Source organism: Austrofundulus limnaeus, unplaced genomic scaffold (assembly GCF_001266775.1).
Source record: "Austrofundulus limnaeus strain Quisiro unplaced genomic scaffold, Austrofundulus_limnaeus-1.0 Scaffold341, whole genome shotgun sequence".
Lineage (NCBI taxonomy): Eukaryota > Metazoa > Chordata > Actinopteri > Cyprinodontiformes > Rivulidae > Austrofundulus > Austrofundulus limnaeus.
The window spans coordinates 379,965-396,694 of NW_013952743.1; the positions used below are offsets into that span (position 1 = coordinate 379,965).

Consider the following 16,730-nt stretch of genomic DNA (forward strand, 5'->3'; position numbering starts at 1 on the left):
GTCCAGAAGACCTATACAATTTTTTTCTTTTTGATTTTTTACCTGTATTACTGAGATGCATCAGGACAGGGTATTAGTCCTATTTTTATTTTATACTCCAGAAATTGAAAAACAGTCAATCTTTTTATTTTTGTCAAAACGAAAGTAAATAAAGAAAAGTGCTGGTGTGGAAGTTGAATAAAACAGAAGTAACTCCCGGTGGACTGGTGGGCACGTGGATTCATTCACCACTCGGCAACAACAATCTATAAAGATCAATAAAAAAATTAAAAAGAATAATCCGCTGCTAGTACAGGAAACAACGCCCCCTATATTTCCGGTTTGCAATGGGGCCTCGGGCCCAACCCACCCCCTTCTATTTCCTCAGTGAGGTGTAGTTGAAGATTTCTGCGCCCTGGGTGACCCAGAAGTGACTCAATACGACATTGATCAGAACTAAAATGGAAGTTTACTCATCAAATAATTATGAAATATTTATTTTGCTTATCAAAAAACACATATATATATATATATATATACATATTTAGTCAAAACAAATTATTTTGTTATTTTATTTTTTTTCTGTACCAAAAGTAGTGGTGGGGTGGCGCCCTAGCGCCCTTCATTGACAAGCTGCCACTGCCTGCCTATTTTATCATGTCATCAGGAAGTGGTTTCTACTCTATAGGGGCCACGCCTCCAGACAACAAATAATACTGTACTCACAACGAAAAACCATTAGTTCTGTGTTGAATTTGTGTTCAGGCGTGTACAGTATCTACATATACCTACATAAAATCAAGTTAAGCAAAACAGTCACATTTAACAACCTTTACAGTTCTATCATAAGACTATACTATGTGTGTGTAATTCAAATCAGTACCTAAACCAATAAATTTCTTCAATCCGACGCAGACTGAACACAGGACACAGGATATAAAGGCAAACAAATTAAGGACAACAAGAAACACCTGGAGGAGACACAAGAGGAAACAGGTGAACATGGGCAGGGAGCAGGGCAGAGATACACAGGAGAACACAGAAACACTAGAAAACTAAAGCAAAGACACACAGATCATGACAGGACCCTCCCGTCAATGACGACTCCAGACATCAAAAAAAGGAGAGGGACAAGACTCGGGGAAACAAGGACACAACACAAAGGAGCACAAGGACAAAAACACACAGTTCAGTGGGACGGCCCGAAGACCATCCAACACGGGGCAGGTGACCATCCACAGCAAGGCCCAACTGGAACAGACGTGGAGCCGTGTCAACGATGGCAAACACATGTGACTGAGCTGATGACCGCCAACTCAGGAGACACTGAGACCACCAACTCTGGAACAGGGACTGGAACCACCAACTCAGGAAACTCAGAAGACATGGGAACAGATTCAGGTTTTTCAGCAGACCTTGAAGACTCAGGTGACCCAGTAGACTCAGTTGACCCAGGAGGGGGGGCAGAATTACCAGGCGGTGCTGCTCTCAATGGGCAGACCCAAGAGAAATGAGCCGCCAGCCCATCCAGCTGTCTCTGTTGCTGCTGCAGGTTCTCCAACAATTCCTTATGATCAAAACAAGAAAATGTCTTGCCTGCAGGCTGGGAACTTGGTAGGATCATTATGTGAGATCCAGGCAGGGAAAATCCATGGTGCAGGCAAAAATCCAAATGGCAAAAAGGTTTTAATAACAAACTCAAAAACAGCTCCAAAACTTACCAAAATCTCAGCAGATACAGATAGAATCACACAGGCTGAGGGAAACAGCACAAAAACAAATGATCCAATGCAGACTGAACTCAGGACACAGAATATAAAGGCAAACAAATTAAGAACAACAAGAAACACCTGGAGGAGACACAAGAGGAAACAGGTGAGCATAGGCGGGGCTGGAGCAGGACAGAAATACACGGGAACACTGAAACACTAGAAAACTAAAGCAAAGACACACAGATCATGACACAGATACAGTACCTCAGGTTTACACCTAAATTTAAGTAAATGTGAATTAATAGCAATCCATGACCATCCACAAGCATTATTATAGGATATACCTGTCAAAGACAATGTCAAATATTTAGGCATCAATTTATCCAAAGATAGAGTATGGAGAAAAAAGTAACTTTGATAATATATTGACTATAAGTAAAGCCCAGATGAAAATTTGGTTACCGAGAGATTTGTCAATTTTTGGTAGAATCCTTTTATCTAAAATGGAAGGTCTTTCGAGGACTATTTAACCCGCAGATTCTCTCAGTATACCTCAGAATACAATTAAATTAATCAATCAAAATAATTATAATTTTATTTAGAGAAATAGACCTAATTTTATTAGGAAAAATTATGTTAAATCATTAGATGAAGTTGGTCTAAATGCTATTGCCTTTGATCCAATAAACAGAGCTATAAAATTGAGATGGCTACAAAACTTTATTGAGCATCTTCAAAACTTTTGGCACACTCTCCCTTCAAATATTTTTTCAAAATATGGTGGCATTGAGTTTCTGTTAAAATGTGATTTTGAAATAACTAAATTACCTGTTAAATTATCCAAGTTTCATGAAAATGTCCTCCTTTATTGGAAAATGATCTACAAATATAACTTCTCCCCTCACAATACTCACTTATGGAACAATAGATATATACTAATTAAAAATAAGTCCTTTTTACTGGTCAGAACAGGGAATATGGTCTATATTACATTTAATGGACAGCAGAGGTAACTTTCTGGACTTTGCGGATTTTAGGAGTAAATATAATCTCACCTGTGCTAGTCAGAAATGCAATGATGTGCTTAGTGCGATCCCAAGAGCTATTGCAGTATAAAAGGGTCATTATTATGAAAGAAAATTGTTAAGCGTGTTCATTTACAATTTTATGTGCTTGAGCCACACAGAAAATGTACCAATAGAAAAGAGTTCATACAAAGCCACCACAGAGCAGCTCTGGCTGAAGGCAGTATTTAATTCTCAGTCTGCGTTCAGGCCCCGTTTTCCAGAAGTCAGTTCAATATAACAGGATCTTCAGGACATGAGTATTTTATTGCATCATCAGGATGGGGTCCCTAACATTGCTCAAGTCATGTCTTCAGTCAATATTTTCTGACCTAAGGAAGATCAACGGTTCAGTTATGTGTTGAATCTGTGTTCAAGCATGCATCTACATAAAATCATCAAGTTAAACAAATAATCACATTATAAAAGATATTGCTGTTCTAAATAAAATATACCATGTGTAGTGTCATTAAAATCAGTATATAAGCAAACCCCAATAAATTTCTTTAATTCTATACAGACATAATACCTCGACAATACTCTTTATTCAAAATAGAAAGTTCTTTAGATCTGCTTTAAAGGAGCTATATCATGTAAAATCAACTTTTTTGAGTTTTATATCATGTTATAATGTTATCCTCTCATCAAAAACATGCCCAGAGTCTTGCTTTGACTCTTTCATGCATGTTTGAGAAATCCTGTAGTGTCCTGAGGCAGAGAGGCAGGGGAGCAGAAACAACCGGTTGGGACTAGAACCGCCTTTTGGGACCAGCTCCTCCTCTGGGCTGTGTCTTCAAGCTGAGCTTCCTCATCACAGAGCACACATCCACACACCCACACCCTTGTGCAGAAATGGGTGGGACAGAAGCTGAATGAGGTTCTTAAAAGACAGAGGCCAATTTCAAGGCATTTAGAAATGGATATGATGAGAAGTCAAGTTTATTTTCTATTTAAACATAAAAACAGCATTTTAATAACTGAAGGTGACATAGTTACTTTATTATGGTATAGAATTTAAATATATGCCTGAGAAACACATAATATTGCCAAAAATATTTTCCATCTGCCCCAAAAAAGACAGTTTGATGAAAGAATTCACTTTTACAAATATAAGAAAGATTAGAGGTAACTTTCTTAAGTTTCCTGTCCCACCCAAAGCAAAATAAGTACATTTTAAAACAATRAACAATTTTTATCCCTGTGGTGATTTTTTTGAACTCCAAATTTAATATTGGGGATAATTAATGTACTTTTTGCAACCTAGACATAGAAACAGAGGAACAGCTTTTCTTTTCTTGCATATATTTAAAAATATTTTTGGATCATTTTTGTAATTGGGGGAGAATAAACTATTTAGAAATACCCATTTTAAATTATAAAATGGTTAAATTTGCTGTTATAATGGAGGACAAAACAAATGAGTTTCTTATAAATAATTTGTTTATTTTGGTCAAATGCTTTGTTGACAAGTCTAGATTTGCCAAAACAAAACCACCGTTTACTGTGTGTCTTAATGACTTGGCTTTTGATTTGATTTTCTTTTAATGTGGCTCCAGTTAATATTTAAAATTTCACTGCATTTTATTCTGTTTTGATTGTTTACGTGGCTTTCAATGTTTATGTTTTAGTTTTCCTCTTGTTCATTACTTAGGTAAAGATTTCTGCTCAATGTTATGATCTACAGTATCTTCAATTGTACATAAGCTTGTTTGCAGGTTAATCCTGTTCAGGACATTCAGTGTGGACATGACACTCGGGGTGGGCACTTAGTGTGGGCACTATGTGGACACTCGGTGTGGACGTCTGTGTTTACAGGTTAATCTTGTGCAGGACAGATGCAGCTCAGTGGCTTTATGAGGAGGATTAGTGTCTGTTTAGCAACACATGCTCTGAGTCGGTCAGTGTAACAGGAAACAGATGACAGGAAGTGGGTGGAGTCTGCAGTATTCATGAGAGGAAAAGGTAACAGATTATAAATTTTAGCCTGAATTTAAAATATAGGACTAAAACAACTGTTTCCTAAAAAGTTCATTGTGACATTATTTCATATCTGTGCCTTTCTGCTACTGTGTTTGGTCTCATTGGATGCATTTGACCTGATCTCTGCAGAGTCTTTAACTTGGTAAACCAAAGGTGGCGGTGGGGGTAGAGGGGAAAAGTCGTTATTGGTGAGGAGGTACAGAAAGCCTAAAAAGATGATTGTATTTGATATCTCTATCTAAAATAACAAGAGGSAGTTTTCAATCTTCCCAGTGGATATCTAAGCATATTCACTTCAAAGTCAGACTGTGCAATGCTGAAAGAAAAAAACTCAAGAGCTCCATCTCAGAGCCTACAGGCCTCAGCATGTTATGGGTTAGCAGCTAGCATGTTAAAGTTTTTGCTAGGACAGGTAGACAAAACTCGACTTGACCTTCTTCCTAACGGCAGCTCCATTTAAGATCACAAAGTTCATCTGAATGAACCATTGGAACGGCGTCATCTAGACTGACAAAGTTTACGCATTATGCACTGCAACAAACAGCTCCTCCCAACTGTCAGCATGGTGGTGGAGGGCTGATGATTTGGGCTCATTGAGTGAAGTCCTCTGTAGACCAAAGGGTTCTAGAGTCAGATGTGAGACCCTCTGTCCAACAGTTGGACCACGCTGGGTCCAACGGGACAATGAGCCCAAACATCTTCTGTGTCTTGATGACTCAACTGTATATGAATGAGTCTTCAGGGGAAAATAACGAACATTAAATGGATTGTAAGCATCCATGACTGGTTTGTAGCATTGCATGCAGACAACATCTCATCAGCCAATCACAAAGCTGGCAGGGCTTTTCCCGGCTCAGCACATGATCCACCTGCCTGTCTCTGGAAATCCTCAGAGGGGTGTGAAAGCTGTGTCTTCTCTGCTTCACTTCAACTCCTCCTTTCTTGTTTAGACGTCAAGATTCTTAACGAGGTCAGAGATCATCTTCAGAGTTCCAACATTTTTAAAAGGACGGGTTCGTTTTTATTCTGAGGCTATTTCAGAACCACCTGCAGGGTTTCACCACCACGACTGAGGCGACAGGTGAGAACAGACTCTGTCTCTGATTCACTGCAGTGAGTTTTCTGTCGAAACAGCTTCTGAATGGATTACAGCTCTGTGGGTGAAGAACAGTACTAAACATGGATCATCATATAAATATGTTAAAGGAGGGTTAGAAATGTGTATACTTGTGTTTCTCGATGTACTGACAACACTCTTGTTTATCAGTACTATAAAAATAAACAGTAAGTGATCAGCTTCATATGAATTCCTTTCATATAAATAAAATTTAACAGTGACTTGTGAATGTCAGACTTAAAGGCAATGTGACATGCCTATCCTTCACAWACAAAAAGTCAAAGAAAACATATACTGAAGAAAATTGGCATAATGCACATGATTTTACTAATTTTGTCACATAACTGACCTATTTCCTTTTGAACTTGGTTCAGCTAAAATGAAATAGGAGGTGACATCAAAGGGGAACTCTTTAATAAAATAAACACCCTGGTCTTTGTTTATTAAAACAATATTATTTAATCTTTGGCTACGTTCATTCACATTGCAGGCAAATGCGACCCAAATCTGATTTTTTTTGCCCCATCTGACCCATATCTGATTTTTTTATGACAGTCTGAATGTGTCAAATCCGATTTTTTCAAATCCGACCCAGGCCGTTTCAATATGTGGTTTTAAATCAGATATATATCTGATATTTTCAAACCGACTGCAGTGTGAACGCTCATGCCGCATTACATCTGACTTTTTCATCAGGAAGGTGGGGGTGAAGGACCGATAAGACACTCACCTCAAGTCACGCTGTTTAAATCTGTAGATTCGTGTGTTTACAGCTCCAAAACAGAAGTCCATTTGGTTCGTCTTTTTACTTTTAATTTTCCATGTAGATAGTTACGTCCAGCCTGGGTCACGTAGCCTATCAGTCCTAAAGTTACTCAGTCGATACTCCAGCTTGTTCGTTCAAAAATAAAAAGCTTCACTGGAGCATCCCAATCAGAGGCAGGTTCGGAAATACGTAAACACTGAACTAAACAAACATGTCAGATAATTATTTAATTGGCTCTGAGATTAAACATCAACTTCAGATTCGACGTGCAAAAAGTAGCAACCATGCTAACTCTGTAAACAAACAAGCCGGCTGATGWGACGGCACGTCTTTACTGCACATGCTTGTTACATCAGTGTTGTGTAGCGTTCACACTGGAGTCTGATGCAGGTCACATTTAAAATGTAATGTGAACGTTCACACCAAAAGATCAGATTTTTTCAAAAATAATCGGAATTGAGTATTAAGACCTGCAGTGTGAATGAAGCCTTTAACTCTTCTTCATCTCTCTTTAATAGTGACTCAAAATAATCTAAAGAAACTTCAAATTCTTCACTAGTCTTTGTTGTTCAGACACACAGTTGATTTGTGATTTTGCACACAGCATAGAAAATTATTAAAATGAATTAAAACTCTAACATAGATGTTATTATAAAAGAACACCATGTTATACGGATGACACACAACTTTATCAATAATACCACGAGACTCAACTGCTGCTCAAACCTGCTCTAAAGATATTTCACTCAGCTGATCCATGTTAAATATAAGTACTGACAGACTGTAGATCCTCTTGTACATCCTCTGACATGTAAAGTAAAACTAAATAAAAGTGATTTTATTCGTGTTTCAGAGAGCATAAGTGACCTGTTTTCCACCACCTGTCCTCTGAGCTCGGACTAATCCAGTTACCTCAATCAGGCCTCAGCACCCGGCACCTCGGAATCCTCCTTAAACCTTTATTTACTGACCTCATTTACTCATTTACATCTTTTACTACGCCATCAGAGAGCTCTGACTGTCTGCACAGAGAGAGTCACCATGCCGACGGTTAGGAGCAAGAAGAAGAAGGTGAAGAATGAGGTGATTGATGCAGAGGAGCAGGGAGAAGGTGAGACCCTTCGTCTCCACATGGTTCTGTGTTCTGTCTGACTCAAGCCGTTCTTCACCTCTCTGTTGCAGCAGGCAYGGAGGTGGAGATGGAGAACCGGACCAACAGGAGCAATTCTGACAGCAAAGAACCTCTGACCCTGGACCTGCACGACCCAGCACCACAGAAGAAGAAAAAAAAGAAGAAGGCCTCAACTATCGGTATTTACACTTCATCAGCTTTTACACAAAAAAATACAACAGCTGTTTTATTCAGATCATTGTAGTTTAGAGAACTTACAAAGTAACTTAAAACAGAGAGAATTCAAGCTGTAATAAATTTAAAATGTACTTCTGTACAAAACAATAACAAACAAAGTAACAAAAAATCATGTAAGTTGTTCAAATATTCAGAACAGAAAAACGGTCCTGAAGTCATACTTTTAAATAGAAAAAAGCAAAATATTTAGATTTTTTGCTGAAATTTCTGGACTTTTTGATGTACATATGTACATACTTTTAGATGTATTGTTCCAATCTAGAACAAATTGGCAAAGTCACAAAAATTTGATTAAAAAAACTGCAAAAAATATTAAATCTGTCAAACAAGAAGAATTTTTAAGTGTTACTTTTACAGATTTGTGGACAATGATCTAACTCAAAGGTTTTGTTTATTTTGGTCAGAAAGAGCAGCCTCCTCCCTAACAACCACCATACCTCTAGGCTGAGTCACCCAACAGAGGAAGCTTGTTTCAGGCACCTGTATCTGGGATCTAATTCTTTCAGTAAAGATCCAAACCAAGTGAGAGTTGGAACATAGACACACCAGTAAATCTAGAGCTTCTCCTCCTTCACCACAAAAGACTGGAGCAACGCTCTCATTATTGAGGACAAGCAGGGCTCTACACTCTAAAAATGAAATGTTGGGTTTACTTAACCATGTTATGTTACCTGGTTCCACTTAACTGAGTTGAGTAAATTCAAAGCAACATACTCATGTTCTTTGGCTAAAAAACTGGTATATTGCTTTGAATTTACTCAACTCAGTTAAGTGGAACCAGGTAGCATAACATGGTTAAGTAAATCCAACATTTCATTTTTTACAGTGTACTTTGCTCCATTCTACCATTGTAAATGTACTTAAAGAGTATGGAGCCAGATGAGCCTCAAAATGTTCACACAACCACTTATCTCAGACAAGAAGCAGATACTTATGTTTTTACAATGAACAGATAGAAGAAAAGTGCTTTGACTTTGAGTCAATGTGCAGTGTTGAATCTAAATGAAATTGCAGTGAAAGTTAGAATGGATGAATTTGCTCTTGTTTTGTGCCTTTAGACCAGGAAACAGAGCATGCTGAAGTGCCAAATGGTAACTCTGCTGAGCCCATGGTGGACAGAGAGGAACTGACTGTGGCTGTCACCAGGAAGACTAAAAAGAAAAAGCAAGTGTTGTAAATACTGTATGTGCAGAGCTGGTTTATTGAAAGATGATCAGAATCAATTCTCCACAGCCATCTTACATGAGTCTTTTATGAACAGCTGTCTTTAGTTGAAACGAATTCTTCTTGCCCTGTGACTTTCAGGAAGTCGAAGTTGGCCGAGCATCACAGCAGTGACCTGGGAGCTGAAGATGATGACATCGTCTCTGAAACTCAGTCGCCCATCCCACAACATTCCCTGTTCTCCGCCCCACATGGACACAGCCAGCCAGTCGGAAAAGTCTTTGTGGAGAGGAACAGTGAGTGAAATCACCTCCAAACCCAGTCAGAGAGGCTGGGATGAATGCAGCTCACAGTTTTAGTCATTAGGAGTTATACTCTGAAATTCATAATGGTTTTTTTTTTTTGTTCTGCAACCATGAGATGAAAAATAAGTGCCTCCTGATGTAGTTTGAATTTCCACATAAACTATTGAATGTGTTCAGAAAAGAGAGAGGCCAATCGATGGCCGAACCTCCAATTCAGGAGGAACAATGCTGGTTTTTTCCTGGCCATCAAACACTGGACCAGCTCTTTACCCTCACTTGGGTCCTCGAGGGGTCATGGGAGTTTGCAAATTCAGTCTACATGTGCTTTGTGGACTTGGAGAACGTGCTCAACCGTGTTCCTTGAGGTACACTGTGTGGGGTGCTCTGTGAGTGGGGGTTTTGGGTCCGTTGTTATGGGCCATCCTGTAAGCAGTGTGAGAGTTTGATTTGTATTGCCGGCAGTAAGTCAGACCCCTTCAGGTTGGGAGTTAGACTCCTGTTGTTCTGTTCACAATTTGTATGGACATAATTTCTTGGTGCAGCCAGGTGGCAAGGGAGTCTGGTTCAGCGGTCTCAGAATTCCATCTCTACTGTTTGCAGATGATGCGATCCTGTCGGTGTCATTATGTCGTGATCTTCAGCTCTCACTGGAGCTGTTTGAGCTGAGTTTGAAGCGGCTGAGATGAGGATCAGCCCCTCCAAATCTGAGTCCATGTTCCTCAGTTGGAAAAGGTGCACTGTTCTCTCTGGGTTGGGGGTGAGGTTCTGCCTCAAATGGAGGAGTTCAAGTATATTGGAGTTTTGTTAACAAGTGAGGGAAGATTGGAGTGAGAGATTAATTGACAGAACAGTACAGCTTCCACAGTATTGTGGACTTTGTACTGGTCTGTTGTACTGAAGATAGAGCTGAGCTGCCAGGCAAAGCTATTTGTCTACCGGTCAGTCTACTTTCTGACCATCACCTATTGCCACAAACTTTGGGTTGTGAGATGTGGAGATTGCAGGCAGGAGGTGGCTGTGGAAAGAGAAGTCTGGACCACCCTGATCAAGTTGCTGCACCCGAGACCCGACTCTGGATGGATGGATGAACAGGTGGATGGATGGATGGACGGTTGGATGAATGAATGGATAGATGGATGGATTAATAACATCTTTTTGGAGGGGAATAAACAAATGTGATGATATTTGTAACATTTAAAAGAGGTTTAAGGTTCAGGTTAAAGTGAGTTTTATTACCATATGTGTGGCAGGACGTTTCCACGCAGATCGAGTGGAGCAACTCCGACACTCAGACCTGACAGAGGAATACGTTGACCCCAGACAGATATGGACCACCAGAGACGTGGCTTTGAAGGTCCATCACGGCTTCAGGTCTGCTGACAGACATCTACACAAGCGACCAAAACACACACTTTTTATTGTCAGTAAAGAGGCGTTTTATTTTTAACTCTATATTGTTAAAAATAACTGGTTTTTTTTTCAGTCAATCAACTTTATTTGTACCCACAGGTAAATTTGATTACAGTGAAAGTGAGTCAGCTTCATTCCAAGGAAAACACAAAACATTTGACATGGACATAACAGTAGACACAACATGATTAAAAGTGACCAAGTGCTCAATAAAAACTATAAATACAACTCCAACTTCTAAATACAATATCAGAAAAAAGGATAAAATGAGATAAAATTGTGCAAAACCATATAAAATCCAATAAAACAAAGTAGAATACATTTAAAAAAAGATTTAAGAGTGGGATTTTGTACAAGATGAAAACAAGTTACAACTGGAAAATGTACTTTTATCTTTAAAAATTAACCCAAACCTGACAGATTTGAGCCATTTCTAATGAAATAAGACCAAACATGAGATAAAACCAAATGATTATGTTCAGGATATATGTTTTCATGTCCAAATAATGTTTGAATTTAATATATTTTTTTATATTTGGATTTGGAAAAAAAATTAAAATGAATAGTTCTAAATTTGTTTCTTTAGATGCAATTTGTGTAACAAATGGTCTGAAAATAAAACCTGCAAAGTTCTTTGCACGACCTCAGTTTAGAGAAATAGTTTTGCTCTGACAAGTCTGACAAGCTAATGGCTAACACCAGTGAGGCCACGACCAGACATTATCATCTGCTTATAATTGAACTTTCACTTGAACAAACAATTGGTAAATCATTAACATAAAGATAAAGAAATAGACCCTATTAAAGCACCTTCAGGGACCCCAGCTGAGCAGGTATAATATGATGAAATGGATTTAAAAGAATCTCCCACACTGCTGTTTACAAGTAGACCAAAATCAGGTAATCTGAGAGTAAAAAGCCAGTCGTGTATTTAATTCTGTGTTTTTCTCTGATAGAGTGATCGGTCTGTTTTCTCATGGCTTCCTGGCCGGCTACGCGGTGTGGAATATAACTGTTGTGTATGTGTTGGCGGGTGAAGAGATGACAACGCTGCACAACCTGTTGCAGCAGTACCATCCTCTGGCCTACCCAGCCCAGTCTCTGCTCTACCTGCTGCTGGCCATCAGCACTGTGTCTGCCTTTGACAGGTCTGACCAGCACCTCTGGGTTCTTACAGCTTCTGTGATTTTCAACTTAATATTATTTTCACTTCAGGGATGAAAGTGTAGATAAACATTTGATGCAGATAGCAGACTGAGACGTTATAAAATGAATGAGTTTGGTGTCACCTGCAGAGTGAACCTGGCTAAGACCTCCATGGCGCTGAGAGGCTTCCTGACTCTGGACCCTGTAGCTGTGGCTTCCTTCTGTAAGTGGAGCAAGATGAACGCATGAAGGGAATGATGATGATTATGATGAACAGCATCTCTGTTTGTGCTCAGTGTATTTTATAGCCCTGATCCTGTCCCTCAGCCAGCAGATGACTAGTGATCGCATCAACCTCTACCCCACTGCCAACCAGACTCTGTGGTGAGCACCATCATGTTTGGACCTTTATCTCCGATTCAGAGGATCAAAGTCTGAAGAATAAAAATATATTATTTTAGGTTTCAGGGAACAATGACTGTAATTAAACCACCTCCCCTCCTACAGGCCTCCAGGGTCAGAGCACCAGGTCCTGCGTCCGTGGATCGTGGTCAACCTGGTGGTGGCGCTGTTAGTGGGCGTGGCCTGGGCTGTGGTGTCCACGAGGCCAGACATTGACTACACAGAAGGTAGGCCTGAATGTCTGTTGTAAAGCAGTGTTATTCAGTGAAATAAATGAGATTTATTAAAGTGTCCTCTTTTTTATGCAATTATAACTTTTAAATTTACAATTAAAAGTCTAAAATTGTCACTGTTAAATGCACCCAGTTTTACTCTAAACATGTCAGTTATTATGGTGTAAACTGCTGACGTATACGTAACATTTAATATAACCACTAGAGGGTACCAGAGCCAGGTGTAGTCTGTAAACACACAAGATCATTTTTATTTTTCCTGAGCAGAGTTTTTGATGACCATGGAGGTGGAGGGATACCCCAGAGGAGAGGAGAACCTGGACCTTCCTGCTTGAAACCAGCCTGTCTGCATTATGTTTTTTAAAATGTTTATTCTATTTAAAATGTTGTACAAGTAATAATATGTTACCTGTATTTATTCTCATGAGTGTGATTTTATATAAATAAAGGACTGTGTACATAAAGTTGTTTTTGTTTTAACAGCTGGAAAATAATTTCTACACAGTTTATAGTTTAAAGTCTTGTTGGGGAATGAAATTCTGCAGTAATATTATTGTATTTTTACTTCTTTCAGCCAAATACACTGTGGCTCAAGTCACAAAGTTCACAGAAGAGCTCAACATAAAAAGATGTGCAACATGATATGTACACACAGAGTTTTATACTTTTGTATTTTTTTGTACTTTTATTTGTACAAATAAATGAGAAGACTGACGAACAAGGTCCACTAGGTTAGTTATGATATTTCCCACAGCACATAAAGGCAGCAGGACCAAGCTTGTCCTGGTGATGATATTTCCCACGGCCCGTGAAGGTAGCGGGACCCGTGCAGGCAGCACGAGCGGTTAGTAGTGAAACATGTAAAGATGGCGGAGCTGCAGATGCTGTTGGAAGATGAGATTCCTGCGGGACGGAGAGCTCTTCTGGACAGTTTTACCAACCTGGAAAGAGTCGCGGAGTACTGTGAGACCAACTATGTGCAGGTACCGACTGATGCCGAACCGAACCAGAGAGTGGATGAGTTAAATGTTGGGCTGAGGTGAATGTCAGCAGCCGGGAGAGAGGAGTGGGCGGTTTGGTGAGGAAGGAGTGATGGAATGAGTCGAAACCACAACCCGTTATGTTTTTGAAGAGAGAAAAAATGAATTTATTCAAAAAACTGACCCACTGTATGTCAGAACAGCTATTAATGTCAACATTTGTTTTATTTATCTATCTATTTATTTTTTTTTACTATAAATAACTTTTACTGAGCACAGGAATGACCGATTTAAGTCAGATTTAAAAGTTGACATTTCTGTATTTTCCTGACATTGTTTTATTGTGTGTGTGCCGAATGAAAGATCGAAAGGTCTTTATTTGTGTTTTTACTCACAGTGGGTCATAAATAAAGTTTCATTTACACAAAAGCAAAGAAATGTTAAAATGGCGAACTGGGGACGGGAGTCTGGCGTGATGCAGGATTTATGATTCATAATTAATGTTCCTGTTTTCGCTATAAAGACATAAACTCCAAGCAAATAAAAACAGCACACAGTAAATAATATTATTGTTATTTAACTCAAACTAAGCCTAAATGCAAGAGAAATTTGAAGAAAAAAATCCTAAATACTTTTAATTTGACATCCAGATAGAACTCATCAGTGTTACCTGTAAGGATGTAGGTGTGTTATAAAGACATCCTCTCTCATTCAGTCTCAGTCTCATTTACAAACTGTCTGGTCATCCTGAGAGAAAGACTGTTCACCAGTTACAGCTGATTAATTCACACCAGTCAGTCTCATGGGTCTCATGATGAACCCAAACCAGCAGAACACAAGAAAGGTCTTTCAGTTTGAGTCCTTAATTCTGACGGGACAAGTTAAAAAGCTGGTACATTATTTTATAGACTTTTCACTCCACAGTTGTTTTTGAGACGTGGTTATGAATTGCAATACACGCACGCACGCACGCACGCACGCACGCTCACACACACATTATAAATTAGTGGTGGCAGCAGCAGCTTGTTGTAACACTTCCAGCACAAAAGGTAAATTTAAATATACAAATGAACTGTAAACTAACTGCAACAATTTATTTTTAGACTTTATTCTGCCTGAGCAGAGGGCTGCTTCCTCCTCCTGTACTTGATCTGTTGAGACAAGACTGTGTGTGTGTGTGTGTGTGTGTGTGTGTGTGTGTGTGGGCAAGCAAAGCTGTTATAAACAACTGTTCTTCCTTGGCTGGCTCTATACACACACCTGTTCGTAGCTACATTCGATAATAGTCCCATGTGTGCAGCTGTGGGTGGGTGTGAAATCCTCAGTCAGCCAGTAGAAAACAAGAACACACAGGTGGTGTCACTTTATGTCATCTCTTAAATCTACTTACTGTGGACATTTCAGGACATTTTGATAGTTTACTGATAAAATCCCTGATATTACAGAAATAACAGGAAGTGTGGCGAAGAGGAGAAGAAGAGTCCAGGCAGGATGGAGGAAAGGTTCGGGAGTGATTTGTGATGAAAGGGTGGTAAGGTTTGGAGACAGGGACATGGACAGAAAGACAGGAGACAGAACTAGAGGTGTCAAAGTTGAAGATGTAAACGTTCTCCTTGGGAGAGACAAAGATGAGGAAGATTAGGAATGAGAGCATCACAGTTGTAATTTAAAATTTACTTTAATCATGTTTTGATAAAARACTTGGACAAGACAGAAAATTTTTAATGAGGATTTACAGAACCAAAAAAAAACCATTACAGTTTTATTTACAGGTACAGCTGAGGTTGAAGGACTGGGAGATGAAGTTAGACCAGACTAAGATGATTTGGACATGTACAAAGAAGGAACAGTGGGTAAATTGGTTTAGTCGTGCCCAGAGGAGGGACAGTGGATTATTGGTCAGACGTGTCCAGAGGAGGGACAGTGGGTATATTGAGTCAGACATGTCCAGAGGAGGGACAGTGGGTATATTGAGTCAGACATGTCCAGAGGAGGGACAGTGGGTATATTGATTCATACGTGTCCAGAGGAGGGACAGTGGATTATTGGTCAGACGTGTCCAGAGGAGGGACAGTGGATTATTGGTCAGACGTGTCCAGAGGAGGGACAGTGGATTATTGGTCAGACGTGTCCAGAGGAGGGACAGTGGGTATATTGAGTCATACGTGTCCAGAGGAGGGACAGTGGATTATTGGTCAGACGTGTCCAGAGGAGGGACAGTGGATTATTGGTCAGACGTGTCCAGAGGAGGGACAGTGGTTATATTGAGTCAGACGTGTCCAGAGGAGGGACAGTGGGTATATTGAGTCAGATGTGTCCAGAGGAGGGACAGTGGGTATATTGAGTCAGACGTGTCCAGAGGAGGGACAGTGGGTATATTGAGTCAGACATGTCCAGAGGAGGGACAGTGGATGTCCTACATTCGAGCTGCAGCAGATGATTGGATCTGTTACATCATCCTGTTTTATGATGTAAATATATAGACTGTATTTCAGGCTGAGCTGTTATCTGCTGCTGTAAGGAGCTCAGCCTTTAGATTATTTTACAGCAAACATCTGATCTGATTATTCTGATAATACTATAAAGAGCTGATCAGATCAGTTTATTTCTGTCTATTACATGTTAATAAAAGCATGATAACTAATGTTTTATGTTGATCTAATTCCACTTCATTAGATTTTTGACTAAGCTTTTTTTTTACATGGATTATGTGTGTTTGTGTAAAGTGGGTGGAGTTAACAACAGGTGACCAATCAGAATGACTGCATGTTTCTAACAGTTTCTAATCAGACGTTTATATAATGATTTTATTAATAATAGAAAAAAACAGCACAGCATATCGACCAATTAAAATTTAATTAAAGTGTTAATCATCATCGATGCAATGGGCCTCGTGCAAGAACCGTTCGTACGCACAGATTTGTTCTTAAATTGTGYGTACGAGTGATTTAAGAGAATTTGTGGCATTCACCAATGTTTTCGTATTCTAAGATTTTTTTCAGATACGAACAAAATTCACGTGTGGTCCAGACCTGTCGTATATTTTACGAGCAGGTCAGTCTGCTGTTTTCCAGATGGATTTTCCTCCCTAATCACTTTATAT

At 39.4% G+C, this 16,730-nt stretch overlaps 2 protein-coding genes across 3 annotated transcripts in view; both read left to right on the forward strand.

Moving 5' to 3' along the window:
• Positions 1–5,613: 5,613 nt before the first annotated feature.
• LOC106527769 (transmembrane protein 237A) lies at positions 5,614–13,111 on the forward strand (the record flags this gene model as incomplete). Of its 2 annotated transcripts, none has more annotated exon segments than XM_014022756.1 (11): positions 5,614–5,816; positions 7,627–7,729; positions 7,801–7,929; positions 9,046–9,151; positions 9,293–9,447; positions 10,707–10,827; positions 11,823–12,014; positions 12,162–12,235; positions 12,309–12,396; positions 12,520–12,641; positions 12,915–13,111. In XM_014022756.1, coding segments are annotated over 10 exon segments (1,125 nt in total). In that variant the 3' UTR covers positions 12,983–13,111.
• Positions 13,112–13,465: 354 nt separating this feature from the next.
• Positions 13,466–16,730, forward strand: part of LOC106527760 (abl interactor 2) — a gene marked incomplete in the record, with an annotated part of 66,390 nt that continues 63,125 nt past the window's right edge. The window contains 1 exon segment of the mRNA XM_014022746.1: positions 13,466–13,630. Coding sequence (XP_013878200.1) covers positions 13,514–13,630 — 117 coding nt within the window.